The sequence below is a fragment of the Mus musculus genome, chromosome 1 (assembly GCF_000001635.26).
Source record: "Mus musculus strain C57BL/6J chromosome 1, GRCm38.p6 C57BL/6J".
Classification (NCBI taxonomy): Eukaryota; Metazoa; Chordata; class Mammalia; order Rodentia; family Muridae; genus Mus; species Mus musculus.
Window position 1 is genome coordinate 160,058,311 of NC_000067.6, and position 23,781 is coordinate 160,082,091.

General features: G+C 43.5%; 1 protein-coding gene and 1 long non-coding RNA gene across 6 annotated transcripts in view; one reads left to right on the forward strand and one right to left on the reverse strand.

Moving 5' to 3' along the window:
- Window positions 1–20,277, forward strand: part of 4930523C07Rik (RIKEN cDNA 4930523C07 gene) — a 34,208-nt gene extending 13,931 nt beyond the window's left edge. For 2 of the 4 annotated variants that reach the window (NM_001162896.1, XM_030242454.1), the window contains 2 exons: window positions 12,390–12,493; window positions 16,721–20,277. In NM_001162896.1, coding sequence (NP_001156368.1) covers window positions 16,852–17,151 — 300 coding nt within the window. In that variant the 5' untranslated portion in view covers window positions 12,390–12,493; window positions 16,721–16,851 and the 3' untranslated portion in view covers window positions 17,152–20,277. Of the gene's footprint in view, window positions 1–12,389; window positions 12,494–13,116; window positions 14,473–16,720 lie in introns of those variants that run through there. The other 2 variants (NR_028111.1, XM_006496968.3) reach the window with 2 other exon arrangements.
- Window positions 16,425–19,675, reverse strand: 4930562F07Rik (RIKEN cDNA 4930562F07 gene). 2 transcript variants are annotated; one of them, NR_038031.1, is made up of 3 exons: window positions 19,619–19,675; window positions 19,073–19,180; window positions 16,425–17,017 (listed from the first exon to the last, which is right to left on the reverse strand). It is a non-coding gene; the product is annotated as an RIKEN cDNA 4930562F07 gene (long non-coding RNA). The 2 variants fall into 2 exon arrangements; NR_038030.1 differs by lacking the exon at window positions 19,619–19,675 and adding an exon at window positions 19,480–19,608.
- Window positions 20,278–23,781: the final 3,504 nt, after the last annotated feature.

A 23,781-nucleotide genomic window follows, 5' to 3' on the forward strand; every position in this document is an offset into this window, starting at 1 on the left:
TTATTGTTTTTGTTGTTGCTGCTGCTGCTGCTGTTCCTGTTGTTGCTGCTGTTATTGTTGTTGCTATTGTCCTTATTGCCGCAACTGTAGTTTGTCATGTGCCGTCATCTACCAGATGACTCGATATTTAGAAGTTGAGGTGTATTTCATATGAATTACCTGCTTCACCTGAAGGACCTTGTGAAAAGGTCTTCACATCCAGCTGATAGTGTGTCTGTCTTTAGTACACAAATATCATCTAGTATTGTTAGACCTGCTCCAAAGGATTAAGATGAAAATCAGCCCATGTCACCAGTCATCTTCTAAAGAAACAGTGCCTACTCTGACTTCCGAGTGTATTCTTCTAGATTATCCCCTTGCTGGAGATAAAGAAACCAAGGCCCAGAGCAACTAGTGATTGTCTCACAACACATACTTAGTAAGTCACACCGCCTCTTCATGCATCAGTCTGTGAGTTTGTGGCTCCTAAACTGTCCATTAGGTGGATTTTGATTTTTGACTCATAAAACTTCACAAGAATATAAGTTAATGAAACCAGGGAAAAATCAAAACCTAAGCTGAAGACCTGGACCCCACAGACCTCCCACGTGGAGATTACTGCTCACCTGGGTCAGCACTACAAAATATTTCCCTCCCTTGCTGCTCTAAACCAAGCCTCATCCCCAGGAGCCACTCCTGCCTTCTCACAGGAGGAACAGACCCACAGTTCCTGCTGGTCTCCTCTGTCAGATGTTCCTGTGTTCCTCCCATTCCTTCAAGACCCAATGGCATGACAGCTGATCTAACGAGCTATGCTTCTGAGTGCCAAAGAAAGATAAAAATCTAAAGGCTGATACACAGCCTCCAGAAAGGTCACCCTTGTGGCCACACCACAGAACGTCCAGGGATAGTAAGATCTGAGGTCCCTAGCCTCCTGCACCATCTAAAACATCTGGAACAAGTGGTAGGTGAGGAGATGAAGGTAAGGAGGAGTGTGTGAGCCTGTTTTTAATCTATCTTCTGTCTATCTATACCTGCAGTCAATTCTAGTTTATAAATTTCTTGTGGTAAAACATGGACAGTAAAAATAATAAAGTAAAGTAATCATAATATACCAAAATAGTTTAATATATACTATAGTAAGATGGCAAGCATCAAGGACTTCATTATATAAGTCTATTACTAAGTGAATGTTATTTGAACATACTATCACCATACCTAGGCAGTCAATCTTGTAACCCAGGAAGCTACCAAGGGAGTAACATATGGGTAGCATATACAGTGTTCATATCCTGAGTAGTACAACCTGGCCAGTGCAAGCTGTCATGATAATCCTCAGAATGGCATACAGTTTAAATTGTAAATTGTGTATTTCTGGAATTTTCTCACTAATGTTTTTTGATGGCAGGGTATTAGAGCTGAGAAAAGTGGGGCCTTAGGTGAAGGAGGACTCCTGTAACTGTCTTCGCCTTTGGAAAAGGCATTTCGGACATGAGGAGGCATACGTTTGGTATACAGAGTAGATCAGGGAAGGGGTTAAACTGGTAGAGTTAACAAGGAGTCAGCTACATTTGAGACTAAAGAAATGTTACATCTTTGGAAGAAAGGATCCCAGAAAGGTAGGGCAAAAGATGCTTTTTTTTTTTTCAAAAGATGCTTTTCATCTGACACTTGGTGGTATTCAATATCTTAGGTCAATAATATATGTTCATTTGCATTTATCAACTATTACTAAGATGATCAAAAGGAAGAGGTCTCCATGTGCTGTTAGAAACAAAAATTTACACCCATGCAGAGGACAGGTGAGGACACAGCCCCAGGCTATGACCCAAAGCCTGGTGACTCAGAAACATCATCCTATGCTACACATTCCACAGGGATGAGTTGTTATTGAAATGGCAATCTCTCTGCTCATTCCCCCAGATTTGGACATTTTAAGCCTTGACACTGTAATAAGGTAGCATTTGACTTTTAATTGCCTTGAACTTCCGTTAACATTAAATGAAGGGAGGAAATGGGAAGGAAAATAGAACCCTATCTGTACTGCTTTCAAGTCACATAATTGTACATTTTTGCCACACCATTAGTTTCCAGCCTGTAAGCCCTTCCCCCATCACCACAGAGATAAAGAAATCATTCTGTCATTCTGTAAGTGCAGCCGTTTGCAGAACTCTAAATACTCTGGAATTAAGAAGAATTATGTAACTTTTTAATGTAAGGTCTATCTTCTAATTGCCACCTGTGCAGGAGTCCTTGAATCGCGTACATATTTGGTCATCCACTTGCTTTTTCAAAAAGCACTCTTTCCTCCTAAAGGATATGACGTTGGAAGACTTAAGCAGCAGTGGCTGGAGTCGCCCAGGAGCTGAGCTCTCTCCCTTTATTTATGGAACAGAAAACAGCACCATCCCGCCCCTAGCCACTCCTAACTCACAGATGACCTCAGAGGCTTGAGCCTTCCAAAAATAAAACCTCACCTAGCTACTTTACCACACCCACAAAAACTGGCTCCAAACTTTCACCAAAACACTTGTGAATCATAAAAATGAGAGCTGAGTGACTGAGGTCTTTCGCTGTAACCATGACTACAGATTTTTGGAGGACTCAAACAAGGATGTGATCAGATTGGATGTACAGAAAAGTATGAGTGGTACCCGTGTGCACTCATGGACCCTCGACCTTGGAAGCACAGCTCCTGATGACTGGGATTCATAGAGACCTGGGAGGGGGTGCGGGGGGGGGGGAATCCCTACCCTACTTAGGGTTCTAATTCTACATTTAATTCCATCTTTTAAATGCAGTTCCTTAAAATTCCATTTTGTGACATTTAGATTATGGGTCCCTCCCCCTCCCTTGGTGTTCTCTTTCATGTCTTTTTTGTTCTTCACAAGAGTTTTGAGGAATATCCAGGGCAGGTAATAATCTCATTTCTCAGACAAGGGAGAGGCTGGGATTAGATTGAAACCTCACTTTGCCCTTCGGGGCTCCAGAAAGCTTAGCTGATGTTGTCCAGGGTCAAAGACATGAGGACAACTGAACTGGAAGTAGACCTGGTTCCTCTGGCTCCTAGCTTAGCATTCTCTCTACTTTGCCGCGCTACCAGCATTCTGCACAGAGCCTGGGGATATCTCCATATGTGCTAAGTCTTCTGTAAACCTCCCTCAGCTTTATCATTCGACTGATCAACCAGAGACCAAGCACAGCCAATGAGGAGGTGCCTGCTGTAAGACTGGCTGGCCTTTTGTCCTCATCTGTATTTCCCCGCTGCTGTGTGGTTCTCTGTACAGAGATGATAGCAAAGAGAACATGCAGTGTCATTCCTACTCCAGGAATTTTAGAATTCAGGTTGCAGGCTCTAAATGCCTCCAGGGACCAGGTAGTGAACAGGAATAGATGAAACGGGTATCAGAGAGAACTCTGGCCTTTTTAAAGCTCCACAGACTGTGCCTTCATGAGAAATTAGTACAGCTCAATATTAAACTTAGCTAAAAATTGAGGATTTTATATAAGAGAAAAGGAAATGTGATTAGTCATCTTCATATTAAGACGTAAGTGTGCTGGGTACAACTCTTGAAATGCAAGTGGACATTATGCCTATCATGGAGTCTCATGCCTTGGAGAACTGTTGTCTTCTGACATATGTGGTGTTGGATTGAACTTCCCTCCTGCCATGTGTGGTCTTGTTAAAATCCAAGCCCTCAGGAGGTATAGAACATTAGAAAGGCCCTGGCTCAAATCCAGGTCCCCCCTACTGATGTATAGTTTAGGGCTAAAGAGATGGTGCAGAGCTAAAGAGTGCCCCCTTATCTTGAGGAGACAGAACCTAAATTCAGTTCTTAGCACCTACCTCAGGAGGCTCACAGCCACCTGTGACTCCTATTCTAGGGGATCCGATGCCCTCTTCTGGCCTCTGTGGGCACTGCAAGTGCACAGCACATAGAAGAGTAGGCAAACGCACAAATACATGATTAAAAATATCCAACCCCTACCCTGACCCAGAGAGTACATTGTGGTATCATGAGTCTTCTACTAACATGGGTCCCTAAGCAATTGTGTGAAAAAATAGAATTCTTCCTCCTTTCCCTGACTGCAAACTTCATTGCTAGGAACTAGAAAGTGGGAAGCAAATCCTTGCTCTGCAACCATCAATATCCCAAATTCTATTTGCTACTGCATTGTTCCTCGCTTACTCTGTGTTTTTAAGTTTTGAAGACTTCTCGAATAATCTAATGGGTGTTCTGTATCTTCTTTACAGCCAGTTGCACAGTCAAACATTTTATATGAAAATTCTGTATGGTTAGTGGCCGTATATATGCAGTAATTCCTATAACCAAGAGGCTGAGGCATAAGAATCACAGGTTACAACCCAGTCTATGGTACAGAAGAAACTGACTGCCTAGATATTTTCAATTCATACTTAGATATAAAAGGATACATATCTCACTCTTACAAAATAGTTGCATGTGCATGTACGAAATATTGCTTATGTTGTAATTATTCATTTTCTAAATAACTTTGGAAATAAAAGTTAGTGACAATCTGAAAAAAAAGAAAAAAAAAAGAAAGTGTGAACTCTTTAAAAATCACAACATAGCCAGGCAGTGGTGGCGCACGCCTTTAATCCCAGCACTTGGGAGGCAAAGGCAGGCAGATTTCTGAGTTCGAGGACAGCCTGGTCTACAGAGTGAGTTCCAGGACAGCCAGGACTACACAGAGAAACCCTGAGTCGAAAAACCAAAAAGAAATAAATAAAAATAAAATAAAAATCACAACATACATATCATCAGGAGTTTTCCACAGGATGTGGCACATGCAGGAGTTCTCACATATTCCAGGGAATTATTGGGTGGGAACCCATCATCCGAACAAAACAGGCCCAGAAACTGAAGTCCTTGGTCTCCTGAGAATGGTGATCACAGAACAGAGGAGCTACAGACGAACCTTTGCCTTCTGCTGGGATTAGATTGAAACTCATTTTGCCCTTTGGTAGCTCCAAGGCTTTGGACCTATTTCTTAATCTCTGATGGCCTCAGTTCCCTTGATGGAAATAAAAATGATTAACTTGAGTTATTGAATTAAACCTTAATATAAAGGCTTGATAACACATACACAGAAAGATAGGGAGGAGAGAGCTGTACACTTAGTAAGAACTCAACAAATGGTGGCATCTGATTCTACAGATCACCTATTCTCCTGAGGTCCTAAGACATTTGCCAGTGCTCTCTTTGAAGGCTTTGGCCTTCTGAAGTATCTAAGTCAGAAGCTGGGTCAAATGAAAACAAGTAGGTATTCTGGCTGAAACAAAGAAGAGAAAGGCTGGTACTGATGTACAAAACAAATCCCCCAGGAAAAGTGACCCTGGAGGTCAGGAGGGCCAAGGGAGGGAACAGAGTCAGGGATGGATAGGAATAAAGACACCAAGATAGCAGAGAGAAAGGGCCAACTGTCCCTGCCCTGATTTCCTGGGAGCTGCTTAATGCACCTTTTAAACCAATTCAGTGGAAAACAGATCAAACAGAGATCTGAGCAGAAAGATTTCCTAACAAAAGGATGCCATAAATACTATGCTCAAGGTAATTTTAAGGCACCCACTGCATGAGGTGTAGTACGTGCTTCACATATCATCCAACTCCTTCCACCTAGAAATGTGTTCTCTGGTAAGCCACTCAGAAGATCCTGGCAGTCCACATTCCACCAGGCACTGTGCTAGACTTGGGGACAAATACTGTAGCACAATGGATAAACACCCCACCCTCTAAGGCATATTTGCCAGAGGGACAATCTGAACCTAAAGCATGGGAATGAATGCTCCCAGACCCTCTACCATGATGGCAGCAGAGACGAGGTCCTTCCTTGCCTATACATTTCCTGGCTTATGAGAAGAGCGGTTAGGAAGCATCTTCCTTATAACTTGCTCAAGGCTGGAGATGCTGTGTTCTCCACATGAGCACAGCTGGACGTTCCAAGGAATCAGAGAGACATGCTTCCCAGGAAGTGTGTCTAAGAGCAGACCAAGACGAATGAGCTGTTTTCTGGGTCCAAGGCACAAACCCTTTGGAGATAACACAATTAGTATGAGCAGAAAAGGGGGGGGAGGATCAAGACAGTGAAAAATAAAGAAAAAAATCAAGGAATTGGAGACTACGGACCTTCAGTTTTTCACATAATAGAAAAATCAAAGAAAGTTCAAATAAAACCCATTTTAAACTCTTTTCTTTGTTCCTAAATCATTCACTAATTATTTCCCTGGTATCATCTTCAAGAAGAGGCTATCTCTGACTTTCCCTGTAAGTCCTAGCATAGCTTAATTAATACCTGATTGATTGAGAGATTGACTCCTTTGAACCTGAAGTGAAATGGAGCTTTTTAATTTTCTTTCCTGCTGAACCTGAAATAGAGTATATAGCAATTAGGAAAGGGCCCCTTGTTATCTGGAAGTCCCAGCTACAATGGGCTCTTTGTAACTGAGCACGTGGTAGTAGGTGATCATTTAGGAGCTGATAAAACATACACCACTCCCTACTGCTTTCCTGATAATGGGATTTTCTTGGTCATTATTTCCCTCTCAAATGAATTTTGTGGCCGGAGTATCTGACTGGACAGTGCTAAATGGGTGGGCAGTTATCATCAAAGCTCAGCTCTAGCCGTGAACACTGCTCACCTTTTACAGGCTCCAGTCAGTACTTCCTCCCCAGCGGCTCGAATGACTGACTCCTGTCCAGTCAGGATCTCATGTGCTTTTTCAGAACCCCTGGGTTAACTTCATTCATTCACATAGCTACCTGCCCAAATCTGGGCATTGAAACAGAGTATCCAGACAAAAAAGAGGAAGTCGAGGAAGTCGGGCTTTAAACAGGTACAGCTCCACCAACAGGGAATCATGTAGTTAGGGATGAGAAGAGAAAAGGAAGGCGACAATGTGAGGGAGGAAGGACAAGAAGAGGATAAAAGAGGAGGAAGAAGAGGAGGAAAAAGAAAAGACAATGAGAAGGAGGAAGAGGAAGAAGAAGAAAAAGAAGAAGAAGAGGGAGAGAAGAAGGAGAACCAGAGTTAACAGCAAATTTCAAAGTGAGACACCATAAAGGCCATGAGATACGATGGCAGGAAGAGCCCCTTGTTGAGGTATCATGGCAGGAAACTCAAAATTCATCTGTGCTTAGACCTGGCTATTATAGCATATTTACAGCAAGCTCTGAGATTGCATGGACTGAGCAAAGAGATAAATTGGGTTTTGAGCAAACAGAGAGTCCTGGGATAGGACACAATGAACAAAATAGAAAGGAATGCAATACAACGTCAGAAACAGTAACAGGGATGGATGATGGAGGCGGGGACCAAATGATGCAGCCAGGGTACTTATGATGAAGGTGAGACCGGATGATGGAGGCAGGCAGATGATGGGGTTAATAAGTGGAATCTGATGTAGCATTTATCTCTTATACTTCATGTGAGGGGCTGACTTGGAAAGTAAGCTAGGGCTGGGAGCACAGTGGTCTGTTCATGTGGGTACATGAACAAGAGCAAGGGAAACAAGGCACCAGAAAGACTGGAAAGGGGGTTTCAGCAGTAACCCAACTAACAGGGAGCAGTGATCTAGCCTTGGAAGTGAGGAGACATGGATAGGTTTGGAAGGTATTTTGGAGTTAGAATTCAGATGATAGGGTCATTATTTTGTTCAACTTAAATGTTAACAGAATCCCTTTATATGTCAAATATTCATTATCACTTATTATATGATAAGCACAAGGCTAGATCTTCAGGTCACACAGAGGAGTGAAAATCTCGGCCTTTTGGGGGCTTGACATAAGTACAGAAAACAAGTCAGCCAACACAAAAATGGGTGAGACTTACATAACCCTTTCAATTTTTCTGAATTCCTGTAATTTCTTACAGAAAACAAAATTGTAATGCATTGAGATCAGAGCTCTAGTATGGGAATGCCTCCATGAAAACTCAGAAGGGAAAGCAATCAGTTCATGGGAGACAGGAGGTCTAGAGTCACACCTCAAGGGAAGGCCTGAATAGCCAGGAGTCCAACTGAGGAGTGAATGGAAGGTAGAGCTGTGAAGACATGGGGCAGATGAAGCACTGCCAAGCAGGGCAACAGGGAAAGTGGGAGATGGTCCTGGGAACACAGTAACAAATGGAGGACGGCAGTAGGGTAGATGAGGCTGGGGTGATAAGAGGAGCAGGTCACAGGAGACTGGCTGTCGATGCTAGGGAGTTGAGATCTCCATATCATCATGGGTCAAGCAGTGGGTACAAGTCACATTTAGAGTCTAGAAAATTAAAGGAATGAAAAAACAAACTGGAGACCAAGATGGGTTTCAGCACTTGAATGAATACATCATCAAGGGGTTTGGGTATGCCGCACCTCTTCCTCTCAGGACCATTCCCTTGACATTCTTCTCACCCACAGGGCCTGAGCTCACTCTCTAAGCCCTGCTTCATCTTTGATTCTCACCTTTGGCACGTGTGCTACCTTCCGCATTCCTGGATGCCCTGTTCTGTGCTTGCTGCTTCTGCCTTCTTGGGGGAGGGTTCCTTGTCCATACCTCTATGCATACGTAGATCCTTGTCATCCCTTGAGTCACCTCTGCAGAGACCACTGTAATCACTTCATTTATAGAAGTGAGGACACATTTGGGTTTAATCTCTGCTTCCTTGTCTACTGTCCTCTCCTGTAGAGAATAAGTTGCTTAGCCACATCTCTCTTGTTCATGAGCCTATTGGCAGGGCCTAGTCTTCTCACTAACAAACTAAAGGAGTCACACCAGTGGCCCACCTCAAGAGTCTTCTAATCCAGGAAGTGCATTATAATAAAGCAGCTTTTGATTGTTGTCCTTGCTAAGGTTTTACTGCTGTGAACAGATACCATGACCAAGACAACTCTTATAAGGACAACATTTAACTGAGGCTACAGTTTCAGAATTTCAGTCCATTATCATCAAGGCAGTATACAGGCAGGCCTAGTACAGGAGAAACTGAGAGTTCTACATCATTATCTGAAGTCCACTAGGGGAAGACTGGCTTCCAGGCAGCTAGGACAAGGGTCTTAAAGCCCACACCCACAGTGACACACTTTCTCCAAACACAGCCACACCTCCTGATAGTGCCACTCCCTGAGCCAATCATATTCAAGCTTCCGCAGTTATTTTTAAGAACTCTAGGTACCTTAAGCATTTCAATATTGATGATCAATTTGTATTTTTGTTCAGAATTGTAAGCATAATTGCAGCATTGATTCTGGAGAAAAATACCATCTATTTTCTTTCAACAATCAAATTCTAGTCATATATCATATATGTGTGCTTTAGGGCAAGAATGAGCCTCCACCTTGTATTATAACTAGTTATATGAAGCAGTTAATTAAATTGGAGAAATATGCTTATTTTTATAATGTCCAGAGCTGGGATTCAGAAGTAAATATAATGTTCTGCAAGCAGATTATTTGCCGCCATCCAGCAGGTTTTGTACAATGCAGTTCTTAACAAGCCTTAGAGGGTACCTGTATGTTCCAGATTAGCAGGGTAAGAGCTGTAACTAAAATACAACACAGATCAGCAGAGTCAACAACCACTGGCTAAGTAAGGCTCTGTACTGAGCCCTCACAGTCAGTGGAGCTTGTTTTGTGAACTGTGTGATATCATAACCTCAGGGATTTTACAAGGTGGGTGGTTTGAGAGCTGAGACAAGGTTTGGGCAGCCGGAGTCGGGTAAGGTATTAGAGATGATGGGAGTCAGGAACTGCTCAGTGGGGTTCTTTGCAGAGAAAAGAAAATGTATATTCCATATTTCACACACACACACACACACACACACACACACACACACACACAAGCATGTGCTCCTGCATTCATTCAGACTCCTCATGGGAGACCAGCGCTAGAAGAAAATAGAGCCCAGAAACACTTCCTCATCCTATGTAGGCCTTTTGTCCCAACCTCTCCACCACTATCACCCTGTCTACTGATGCCATTCTCTCCAAACAGCTGGAGTAAACCGGAATGACCTCCCTCTCCTCTGCCTCTCCAGTATGCTTTGTCACACTGGGTAACAGCTTCCTTACAGAGTAGGAGTACATGTTCATTATAGTCTCTCCCTGCCTAAAACCCCAAGGCCCACACAGCATGCGCCAGGCCTGAGCACAGCCATGTAGCAGCTTTGGGCTCCTGGAGATTTGCTTCTTCCTCTCTGCAGAACGAGTCATGCCTGTGCACTGACTCCCATGGGTCCCAAAGCCTGATAGTAAGGGTTGAGCCTGCAGATAGCTAGTCACTTTTCTGCAGCCTCACCTATGAGCTCAATAGTCCTCTAAACAAGTTCTTCAGGTGACTTTTTTCTCTCCTGTCTCTGGATGCCAGAGTCTAGAACTAAAGCCACAGACCTGCAGGCTGTCTGCAGGCAAAAAGGTTGCTCACGAAAGCGCCCTTTAACTTGATGGGGTTGAGGGGCTCTTTTTGTATTTTTTTTTCATTTTTGAAATTATAATTACACCATTTGTATATTTATAAATGTCCACCTCTTTGCTTTCTTTCAAATTCATGTCCTCTCTTTTCATTAATTATTTTTATACATATACATGTATAACGTATATATATAAATATTCCTAAATACATAAGTACAACATGCTCAGTCTGTATAATGTTATTTGCATGTTCAGGGATGAGCACTTGCATTGGATAACAGCTGATGTGCTTTCCCTGGGGAAGACTGTGTCTCAGCTCTTAGCATCCCTTGGTTGTCTATAATTCTTTGTGTACAGTTGAGCTCTCATGGTCTTTCCCCATCCATTTTAGGATGTCTGGTGTCATCATCCTTGTTCAGATCATGTTTACATGATCAGATTGGTGAGACTTTGTGCGTGCAGCTTCTGACATCCCTAAAGACACAACCTCACAAACTGTATGGTCCTCTGGCTCTTCCAACCTTTCCACCACCTCTTCTACAATAATCCCTGAGCCTAAGGTGTAGGAGTTGTACTGTAGATGTATTCTTTGGAACTGGGCACCACAACTCTACATTTTGAATAGATTATGATCTTCTGTAGTGGTCTCCACTTGTTGCAAGAGCAGGGTTTGTTTGCTTGCTTGTTTTTATTAAGGGTGAGGACTACACTTCCCTGTAAGTATAAGGACAAATGATTCTAATACAGTTAATGCTAGAGGGGGACTGATTGAGATTATGTGGAAATAAAAGAAAAAATAAAATCTCTCCAGAAGCAGGTTGTTCTTCTACCAGAGCGATGAAGGACACCAAGCGGTCCTTGGCAGTGGAGTCCGGGTGCATACGATGCAGGGGGTTGGAATTTTACAAATGGGGACTTTGAAAATGGAAGGTTCCATCTTTAAGTCAGTTTCCCTTGTAGTCACAAAGTGATAATTTCCAAAGAAGGTTGGTGTGTTGGCTTTATCAAGAAGGAATGCTTTTCTGGAGAAAAGGGAAAGTCCTTCATTTAGGAGGTAACACTACCCTTTAGACTCCCTTGTCAGAAGCTTCCCAGATCGAGACAGCTCATAGGTGTTATTTGTAAACTTTCCTGTCCAGTGTTTCTTGACCCTCTTAAGGCTATTAGGTCATTGACTTTAAGTCCAATTTAGCAAACTGTTGGTTAGCACCAAAGTGTGTGTGCCACTACTGCACCTTTAGGGTTAACATGCTGGTCATGCATGTTGGCAAGCATTATGCTGCTCATTGTTGTGGTTCATAGGGATCATAGCTGGATAAGGCTGTTGGTTGCGTTGCCTACTTCCTTTGGTAGATTCTTTTGGAACTGTCATGCATATGGAAAACTACTCAGCTATAAGGAAAAATTAAATCATGAACTTTACAGGTAATGAATAAAACTGGACAAGATCATATTGAGTGACGTAACCCAGCTATAGGAAGACAAATGTCACATGATCTCTCTCATCTGAGGCTCTTAGCTCCACATCTTTAGATGTGAGTACATATCCTAGAATGACTACAGAAACCTTAAAGTTAAAAACTAGACCATTTCTGCGGTGGGAGCAATAGAAAGGGGAATATCAGGGTACAAATAAATGATCTGATGGTGGAAAGAGAAAAAATGGAAAGAGTGCTAATTAGGAATGGGGAGGAAGATCAATCCAGAAGGAGGGTAAAATAACAATAATGATGTCTGAAAATGTCACAAGTAATCTTACTAGTAACAATCTACAGAAAAAACATAATACATAAATCTGTATATAAATATGCATTTATAGTTTAAATGAAAATTTTCCATCTGGATTGACAATGCTCCCTCAAAGAGCCAAAGACCACCTAAAAAAAAAAAAAAAAAAAACAATAGCAGGCATTAAAAGCCCTCTTTTGAGCTGTTGGTCAAAGCTGTGCAAGAGACTCATAAGACATATAGCATATTGCTCTTTCCCTTGGTTACCTTTCAGAGGTGTGAGGTTAATCCTTATTGCTGAAGACACCATTCACTTCAGACACAGAAGCCAGAAGCTCCTGAGCTGGATCTGGACTGAAAGATTCCTCCCGGAGGAAGGTAGGGTGGTAGGTTTTTGTTTGGTTGGTTGGTTGGTCAATTGGTTTTGTTTTTTTCAACACAAGATTTCTCCATGTAGCCTTGGCTGTCCTGGAACTTCCTCTGTAGTCCAGGCTGTCCTCGAACTCACAGAGATCCACCTGCCTCTGCCTTCTGAGTGCTGGGATTAAAATCATGTACCACCATCACCTGTCTGGGGTGGTAGTTCTTTAACAGTGAGGACTGGGCTGAGAAGTAAGTGGTGAGAATCAAAAGCTCAAGACTAGAATTAACCCGTTGTCTTATGGATCCTATCAGCATATTTTATAGTTTAGAGAGTGCACGAAATAGACAGGGCCATTTTGATCCTTACAACATCATAGAGATGCTGATCAGCTCCATTCTGCAGTTAAGGCTCAGGAACGTGCTATAGTCAGACAGGTTCTTCCAAGGCTTCTTCTGGCTCTTGTATCACTCACTGCTCTGCTCCACTACCTCATACCCAGGCAGCAAGAAGCTTGTGGAGAAACAGCAGTGAATGAATGACTCTTTCTCCAACTACATACTACAGAGGATTATAGAGATCAATAATATCTTGTTTCTAGGGAAGGTAACTTTCTCTATTCTCTCTTTCAAACCTACAGCCTCAAGCACAGCCACAAAGAATGATCGGCACCTATTGTTTAGGAGACTCGATGAAGGACATTTCTGTGTCAGTGATACTTGAAAGCAACAAAAGGATAAGGTCTTCCCAGAGTACATTCAGCCCACCCCATGTGACTTCTTTTGCGTACTATCCCATGGAAGCCCTAACTTTTCATTCATACCACTAAGGAGATATTTGATTGTTTCCTGGAAATGCTAATAACACAAAGCTCATAAATACTAATGAAACGCTATAGATTAGCGGAGCTCAGCAAGTAACCTAGGGAGCCTAGACAAGAATTCGTAGATTAAAAAATATAAAGAATACTTTTTAATCGAATTTCCCCCAGACTCGGTTCCCAAATGTTAATGAGTACTCTCTCTGGCTGTGTAGAGAGCTGACTCTAATAAGTACCTTTAAGAATGCAGAAGTGAATTATTGACTTAGTTTTAGTTGAAAAAAATCTATTTATTCAAAGGCTATTTTAGGTGCCTTGGGATGGACGTGTTTAAGACAAAGGTGGGAGAGTAGGGGAGCCTGGGACGTTGTGATAAACACATAATTCAAATGCATGCCTCTATTTCAGCCAACTAAGCAATCTAAGTTGGAATGTGCTTATTATATTTGTCTTTTATGACACAACCTTCAATAATAATAATTGCCCTGGACTCTAAAAGCTGGTGTCAGAAATTATAACTTTATTATTCATTGCTGAATCCCCTATGCCCCGCACAGACTCTGGCACAAATCATATGTCCAATAAATGTTTGTTAAATGGATAAAAGACTTTCTTACAATATTTTCCAGAGCTTTTGAGATCTGTGATCTTTTCCTAAATGTCAGCTCGGTTCATGGTGACTGTTACAAAGCTCCCATGTAAGACCCATCTCCACCCCAGCCACCAGTCTTCCAGACTCTTCCTCTCCCACCCTGAGCTTCAAGTTCATTGGAAGGTACCATGTTGCCCCATTCCTGTCCTAGATATTGTTCTGCATGAGATATTTAAATATCATTTTTCCTCAAAGTTCTCTATCAAAGGCCTATTTCTCTTTAAAGGAATGGCCAAAAGCTGCCCTAAGAGTCTCCAGGAGCTCAGTCTCCTTCCTCCCCCTGATGCCCTTCTCCTGCCTGCAAAGCCCACCTAATGTAGAACAGTGTGGTGTTCGTATCACTGAATGTGAAGCCCAGGTACGGTGTCAGGAGCCCTTTGTCCCAATATGGCTATGTGGGTGATCAAGTGAGAGGACGCCACCTGAATCTTCCCACAGCAGAATGGGAAACTTGCTCCAAGTGAACCACAAATACATAAGACTGAGGCAAAGCAAGGGGTCATGGCTAGAAAGTTGGGAAATTCAAAGAAGAAAAAGTCCTTACATGGAGGATGGCTCCTACAGAGTTCTGGCTGCACCGGTGGTTATTTTTCTCTTCAGAGAGCCTGGAATCTTGGAATTGGAATGGGGTGCAGGCAGATCCATGTCACGGGGTACCTCCAGTCCTCCCAGGGGCTTAGGCCACACTTCCAGTAAGAGGACATGGCCCCCAAGAGCACACTCTTCTATGTTGCCATGTTGAATTTTTGTTTGAGCTTGGCTTCTCTGTAAACGTGCGCTGAGGAAGGAGTTGGGTTTTGCTCTGTTTCTTTGGGGAACTGTCTCATAATGAGACGTCAGTCTCTTTGCAGTCTGCTCTAATGTAGCCTGGGATAAACCCTTGAGTCAGTCTGTGGAATAGCCTGGGCTGCTCACCAAAAATGGGTTAATTCTGTACAAAGGAATAGGAGGCCCAGAGCAATGCCTGTGAACAGTTCCTGCACTGGAGATATGGAGCCAAACTCCTCAGAATGAGTGAGTCCAGCCCTGCTACTCGTGTCTTGTGACTTGTGCTTCCATCTCTAGCCGAAGGATGGAGAATAATAGCATCCACTGAATATGGCAATAATGAGTCAGTGGGTGTGGAGTGACTAAGGAGGAAGTGCAGAGAACAGTACCTGGCATATAATAAGTGCTTTGAAAACATAGGCTAAAACCATCATTGTACTTTCATAGCATTGCTTTAGTTCCTGTGAACCAAGGGGTACAGTGCTAGGTGCCAATCTGTGCAGCTACAATGACTGTGCAAATAACACCATTAGGATTGGAGCCACACATCAACAGACCAGGCCAGATGGAGCGGAGATGGACATATGGCCACTGAGTATATGGGGCAATTATCAAGCATGTAATTCAAGGACCTAGACCTCCTCTAGGACAACCTCTAGGGCACCATGTAACCTACCACTATGTCTGGAACACAGCTTTCACCTCCAGGCAATAGAATTAAATAGGAACTAATCTGGAATTCTGAGCCCAGAATATACACACAGGCCTCTTGGTCCAAAGTTCACAGCACTATGCTAGTGCTCCCTTGGGAGCCTGTAGATGGGTGATTGTAAGTTCAAGCCTACCCTGGAGACCCTGTTGGTGAGAAAGTACCAAGTACTACAATATAATTCACATCATTCTCACTATCTGGTTGTCAGCATCCTTGGGAGAATGCTGGGTTCATTATCCAAAACTCTGGGTGCTCACTGAAACTCCATGCAACCTCAGACATCCTGCTTCCCTGCAGTAGACCTTGTATTTGTCACTTTTAAATAAAACAGCTGGCCAGAAGTCTCCAACCAGAAAATTGGTTACTCTCTCTCTATTTGAGTCCAGGGTAGGTAATGTGGTACACAGCGAGAGATTTTTTAAATTTCTCTGAATCATGTTTGTTCCCAAAGTCATCTTTGAACACAGGATTCACAGGACTTTACACCTGAGAGCCGATCCCCAAGATATATATGGAGAGGTGGAGGGGTGACAGAAGAGAAGATACTTGTACAAGGATTTGAGGATGCCCACTGTCCACTGATGGGTAGTATTAGGTTTCTTTCCCCTGAGATGCTAGGTTTCTTTCCCCTAAGTTAAAACAAAACAGGTAGAAAAGAGACCAGGAATGTTTGATTGGAAGCAGCCAATGAGGTGACAAAGAGAAAGAAGGTAGAAAGCAGAGAGGACCAGATGCAGAGTGAAGTATAAGAAGGGGGTGGAGAGAGTATTGGGAAGAGAGCCAGCACCCAATGAGAGTGGCAGGCATGTGACAAGATGAGGACTCTTAGCCACAAAAGGCCATCTCATCTTGTGCTTTAAGCTTTAGTAAATATCAAAAATGATAAGCTATGTTCCTAGGGTCTCAGACAAGGGGCTACTATATGGGAAATACGTGTTCGTCACCTGTCTGATGAGCTAGGTAGGGTACAGGAGAAGAATTAACCAAAAAGCACATGCTATACACACTGATTAATTTATTCAACAACTGCTGACTACCTAGTGTGTAGCAGGTCTGACATAGTAGTAACTCCTTTATTCTAAGCCCAATATCACGTGTGTACATAATGAGAATGGGTTAAAGGTTATTGATTAATTGTGTACACTTTGTATATTGAGTGTTAATACGATTTCAGAAAACTCTGCAACTCGTTGATTCCTTCTCTTTTCTAAGCATAAAGACACGGACACTATGAAAATAGACAGACCATTGCTATTGCATTTCTCTTGAATTGTCCATTTTGCTTTCTTCAGGTGTTCCTGGTGGCATGCCCAAACGTGAAGCTGAGAGAAAAATAAATTCCAAGTGTCTAACACTGTGTTCTGTGACACCGAGGGCTTGTTAGATAATTGACGATCCTCTGGCCCCACACTAGACCAGCACCATGGAGAGAAACAGTTCTTTCTTCAACTCTGTCTGGGAAACCATCCGGATCAGACACGAAAGAGGCGTCTTCAACACAGTCTGCCTGGCTGTGCTCCTGGGGTTGCCCCTGGTGGTGGTTCTCACCCTCTTCTTCATCTGTTGCCATTGCTGCTGTAGCCGGCCACCTAAGAGCAACCAACAGCCAGACCAGAACAAGAAGAAAAAGAAAAAGAAGAAGAAAAAGAAAGATGAAGACCTCTGGATCTCTGCTCAGCCCAAGCTCCTCCAGATGGAGAAGAGACCATCACTGCTTGTCTAGTGAGCAAGGGGGCAGCGTGTCCTCCCCTTGGAGCCGAGCCTCCTTCCAACCACAGAGACTTGGAGGAGCCTTTAACGTGATGCATTCACTCCCACAGATCACTCAACCAAGGGACAAATTTCAGACTACGCATCCCAATGGATGGGGGCGGCGTGTAGACAATTCTTACTCTGTCTTGGCAGCTATGTGTCCCGTATCAGTGCCCCAAGCATGGACAGCAGTTTCTGGTATACTCCAGCACAAAAGCACAGAAAGTATGTACATATGCATCTTAGATGGCTTTCAACTCTGTTTGTATCATATGTATGCACATTTGGACAACAGGTACATGGGACAGGATATTCTATTTATCACGCAGCCATGTAATATATATTTTTGCTCAAATATATATACTTGCAGAAATGTGTTATGAGAAGATATGTCCAGATTTAGGCACATATGTGCAATTAAGAAGCCATGGTGCAAGGCCCTATGCACTGTCTGTATATCATTCAGGTTGGAGATGGGTGTGTTCTATTCCTACATAATGTTTTACTGGAAATACATTTGGACATTCTAAGACCCTGGTACAGTCCCCACTTCAGTATATATTGATACAGACATAGCTAGTGGTTTCTATATGCTTCTGACCTTTTGCCTATACCTGAAAGTTTAAAGTATGGCTCCAGATACACTCAAAGCTCTTTGCTTGCAATTCACGACAAGGTCCTCATTACCTCTAACAGATGTCTAATGTGGCCCAAGACCTCTCGGGGACATTACCCCATAACTACTCAGCAAGGTGCCCTTTTCTAAGCAGTGATGAACAGCTCTTGGCAGTGACTATGAGAAAGCTATGGAAACCCACATATTCACTTCACTGGATTGCAGGTGTGTACCCACGAGATGTAATATAGAGATAGAAAGCGTAAGGAGAGATGCCTCGCATGAGCTAGCTATAATCCGTGTGACCAAGGGCTTCCAGAAAGAAACCAAGTAAGATCATCCCAAGTCCAGTCTCATAACCATCACACATGCACACATACACTTGCACATGCACACGCATACACAACACAACACATACCAGAAGCAATCCTGTGTTGGTAGCAGTGCATAATGTATTGCCAGTGGGAGGTAGAAGCCATAGTTTAAATGAAAGATAAAACTATAAAGGTATCTGTTGCTATTTATGTTGATGCTCAGGCAAATGTCTTGTACACAGTAGGTACTCATAACTGTGGATGGATATGCAATGATGCTAAGGATAACTTGTAATACCTCACAATTCAACCTGAGTGACCTACTCTTTTAAGACACGCCATTAACTGCTACAGAAGGTGAGGCAAGGCATTGAGACCAGGGTTGATTGACATATGTGCCCTGTGGTACCTGAAGCCATGCCACTTTCTGAGTGGAAGAGAGCCTTTCCTCCCCAGTCAAAGAAAACAAATTGCTTGGCATTTTGATTGTATTGTGGCCATGTTACAAAGGCAGAGAATTCCCAGCTTGGAAGCGATTATACTCCAACGGCTCATTTGCACATCTACTGGGGAGCTCTATAAATATTGTCCCCATGGAGACCATTATAGACAGTAGAAAAATCACTGTCTAATTAATGACATAGCCAAATTATGACATTACAGCAGCAAGAAAAAAATTCCCAAAATTGATGAGACTGTATGAATGTAAAGTTGTACTCTACTTGCTCAGCTGGGCCACCTGGTACTCATGTCTACTCCCGATGTGCTCCAGGCCCTTGGAGGGTAGCTACCTAATGGTGGCTACCTGGGCCTTCTAGCAGACAGTCACATTTCACCCGCTCATCCTACATCACCTCAATGCCACTAGGCACTCAAGCCTTCCACCCTCAGGCCTCTTTGACCAAAGCAACACTTCCTGATTCTCTGCCCCCTTGTCACATAGGGAGCTGGTTGTGGATTACCTGGCTGTCCTCCGCATGTCACAGAATGACCAGTCTTCTCCCCTTCTCTGCCAATTGGTACCCACCAGATGCTCTTCCCACTTCTCTCAGTTGCCCTAAGACAGAAGACTTGGGGGTAGAGGTGAAGACACAGCAGAAATGGGATGTCAGATAACAGTCTGCAAGGATGGATCGCCGGAATCAGGGACCATACAAATTACACGGTTTCCGTGACAACTGGCTGCCAGTTTGAATTAAGACAGCAGTCAGTTGTCCCTGATTGCCATAACAAAGCCCCTGACTCTGGACACAAGTGTACCTACTGCTTTCTAACCAAATAGACTTGAGCCAGTTCCTGACATAAACCATCCAGAAAGGCAGTTCCCAGTTGCTTCTATATCCTGGAATCCCAACCGTGACTGGATCACCTCTTCCTGTCGCAGACTCTCCGACAGCCTTGATAGAGCACTTAGGATGATACAGGGCCCATGAAGTGATAGGCCCTCCCATAGACACCAGAGAGCAGAAGCCCAAAGTATTGCTTGGTGCCCTGTCGCCCTGCCTCACCCTGACAATTCTTCTCATATTACTGCTTCTCCTTGCATCATGCCAATTCATTCCTTTATGACTCTACAGACACTGTTTCCCTTGGTCTATTCCAGAGTTGCCACGGATACAGTCCTAGGGTAAGGTGCTTGGGACTTGTGCCTACCTGATCCATCTGGGGACAGTAAGTTCATGAAGAACCTAAGAGGCCCCAGGGGGCTGGAGGAATGGCTCAGCAGTTAAGAGCACTTGTTGCTTCTGTAGAAGACCCAAGTACCAGACATGCATGTGGTACACATGTATACATGCAGGCAAACCACTCATACACATAAAATAAATCTTTTTCGAAAATTTGAAAAGAAGATGCATAAAGAAGAGACCTTCTCAACTGGCATGGACTTGGGCATTGGGGTTGTCCCCACCCACACTGGACTTCTGGCCTGCCTTAGTCACACTCAGAAACAGTCAGAGGGGTCTTTATCCAGTGTCCAATAGACTTTTTTTGATTTCTTGGGAAGAGGAAAAAGAACAGGAAGATGTAAAGAAAAGCCAGTCACTTTTTCAAGAAATGAATCGCTCATATGAATGATCGAAGCTGTACAGTATTTGTCAGTGTTTTGTTTTCTGTAAAATTCAAATACATATAAAAGTTTATTTAAATAAATGTTTTGAAAATGAAATCCTCCTCGCACGTTGGATTGAGTCACTGGCTTACCGCTGAGATATTATTCTCACACAGAATTGACAGAAGCAGAGGCTCTTCCTGCCTGGTCCCTGGCCTCCTAGAATCTCAGGTCTGAGGACCAGAAATGTGGCATCTCTCCCTTCTACGCAAAGCAGGCGACTTTGGAAGCTGAACTGAGCAACAACGGCTGCAGAAAACATACTGATGTTCCCTGGCGACACTTAGAAAACATTTCTCCACTGAAGTCCATGTCTTTCATAGGAAAAGGAAGAAATAACCTTTGGGTTAATCTGGTGCTAAGAAACAAAGGACCAAGGGACACAGATACCTGTGTCTATGTGCATGTATTTATATAAGCACATTTATCCTTTTTCTAAGTCAACCACAACTTTGCCCTAGTTAGAAAATGAAATGACTTGGATGCTCTTGATTCCTTTCCCAACAATGCTTACCTAGAGTGCGGGCCAACAGAAACAAGATGGTGAAATGTTCCCGACTGGCACTGCCCAATCTGGTACTATTAGCCACATGTGGCTCTGTTCATTAAAATTAAATTAGATTAAAAGTCCAGAGCTCAATTATGCCAGCCATATTTCAAGCACTCAATAGCCACCCTATGGCTAGGAACACCACCCTGAATGGCAGAGGCTAGCATCTTGTGGAAAGAGTAATTCAGTGTTAGTGAACAGCTGCGCTGTTTAACGGAAGCTTGAGAAGGAAGACCCACGGCGCAGCTGCACACTTCCTGTCTTGCCCAAGGCAGGCTGTTTCGCAGTTTCGGCTGATCCTTCAGCTTTTCTCCTATCACTACAAAGCTATGACAACCAGGGGACAGAGTATTTTCATTCAACCTGCTATTCAAGTCTCTAGAATATTGCGAAAGTTTCTGATGCAGAGGAGGGGCCGCCCAGAGGCGATAGTGCAACTCCCAGGCATCTCATTGGCTCACCACCCTTCCAGCTCCATCAGCTCTGCCTGCTCAGGCTCACCCACACTCGGAGCGTTAGGACAGAGTTGCGCAATGCAACCATCCATTAGCATTCTCAACTGACTGGAGTACTCTGCTGCCTGCTTGCCCTTTGCCCTTAAGATTATTCTTGAATTCAAAGTCACAGGCACACAAGCTTGAACAGCAGCAGCAACAAAACTCCCTTCGGACAACTTACTGTATCGGTCATAGGTTCAACTTATTGAATTGTTTTCAGATTCCCATGGGGCCAAGCATCACGATTTATTCAGTAATGGCAGGGCATGCATATCAAAGGATTTTAGCTCTTTCGAGGTGCCAAGTCCACTGAGCCCATACTACAGTATTTGTCCTGAAGGGTCACAACTGGCCTAAAGGAACAAACCACAACCATATAACGTGTTTGTCACTTTCCCAGAGGGACACATCCACCAAGACTAGCATCAAGTCAGGCTGGCAAAGAGTTGCACTGGGTGAGCGGAGAAAGGATGCTATTGGCAGAATAGACGAGAGTCCCTGAGCACCGAGGGCTGGGGCTGAGGACTAGGGCTGTCCAGATCCTGGGACCCACACCAGTTCTCACATGTAATTTATGCCTGTGATGTTACCTCCATATTAAAACTTATCTTCAGAAATTAAATGGAGAAATACATAAAAAAAAAAAGAAAAACCACTTAGCACTGAGCCTGGCTTAAGTGCTCAAGTTAAGTGTCATTAATGAAGGAAAACCATGGTTTGTGTTCTAGAAATCAAAAAAGAAATGTATGGAGGAAGGCGTGGAATTACCCACACTCCAGCAACCTCCTTGTCTTTCACCAGCCTTTCTCTCTCTTCCACCCATGATCTGTCATAGTCCTCTTGACAATTCACAGAAAACCAGCCTTACAACAGGCTCTTCATATCTCCTAGTGAGGAAAAAAAGCATGCAAAAGTTTCGAATGCTGTTGGTGCAGAGGTCTCAGGTTTGGTTCTCAGGCCCTCATAGCAGCTAACAACCATCTGTAATTCCAGTTCCAGGGGAGCCAACATTCTTTTCTAGCCTCATGGGCACCAAGCATGTGCCTGTGTATATACATATACAAAGACAGAAAACACTTGGGCACATAAAATCAAATAAGTAATTCTAAAATAAATCTTTTTAAAACGTTAAAAAAGCTGGCAAGCCAAATATAATAAGAGCTAAAGTTTACAGGCTTCAGAACTATTCTTTGCTGTCTTTATATATAATTATATAGAAGTTTGTCTTCTATAAATGAGCAGGGTTTTATGAGCTAACCTGGTAACCTTATTTATATAACACTGGAACTGGAACTTAAAGTGTCCTCAGAAACAATTCACTCACAGGGGCATTTTAGGAAGAGTTTTGAAATATCCCTGGAACTTTCTACACACTGACCAGCCTAGCACACTGTGATAGAGAGGTTGCAGGCTAGACACAACCAAGAATGAGCTAGGCAACCCCTTCCAGGGGGTGCCTGCTTACCTGTTGTGTTAATCCAGGTAGAAACACTGCCGGAGAAACCACTAAGTGCAGGTTGGATGCTGACTTGGCCCCACTGGGTAACTCTTAAGACAGAGTTACCCAGGAAGGAACAGAGAAGTGGGGACCCTTCCAGAACCTCCCTTTGTGGGAGAGTCTCTCTTGATTTGAAAGGCACCTGATAAGACAACACTGCCATCTACTGGCAAGAGTGGATATAGCAGCCTGCTTGCCCCAGACTGCAGGCGCCAACCTGATTGATTGGTTCCCATCATCTCTGTTGATCCTCTCCTTGACCCTGGTGGAAGACCTAAGGTAGTGAAGACATGTAAGTTTTTTGGTTTTTTTTTTAAATGGGAGGACCTTTTCTAATAACTAAGTTTCACCAGCAGCTTTTCACCACGTTTTCTTCTAGTTCTTTGCATGCCTCCTTGTCTGCATGCTCTCTCTTTGCACAACCCACACCTAAATTGTGTGTGTGTGTTTGTCTGTCTCTGCCTCTCTCTCTTTATTTTCTTCTGTTTCTCTCTTTCTCCCCCTTCCTCACTCTCTCCTGCAGTATATTCCAGCTTCAGTAGCCCTTGAATCCCCAATAATTGTAAGTTATAAAACGGAACACTCAAACTCAACAAACACAAATGCCAAGCCATTTCCAGAGGTAGCAGCCGTGACACATAAACATCTTCAAGCTCTGTGGTCACAGGCTGGCCTCTGAAGCCAGTCCTCCCTCACTCCTGCTGATTCTATAGATCCCCTTCTGACACAGACCAAGGGACTCAGTACTACTTGGAGAACTATTACAGCAGCTGTGAGCTGGTCTGCGAGCCTCCCCACTTCCCCCTAGACCACACCCCTTGTGGATGGGCAAGGGGCACAGACAGAAGGAATGACTTCTGACTTTCTGAATCACAGTGGAGTAACTATGGCTGACAAGGACTAACTGTGTATTCCAAAGCAACCGGTAGAGAGGTCTATGCATGTTCTCCACACCAAGGTATGATATATGTCAGCAGTGATAGAGATGCCTGTCACCTGCGCTGACCACTTCACAT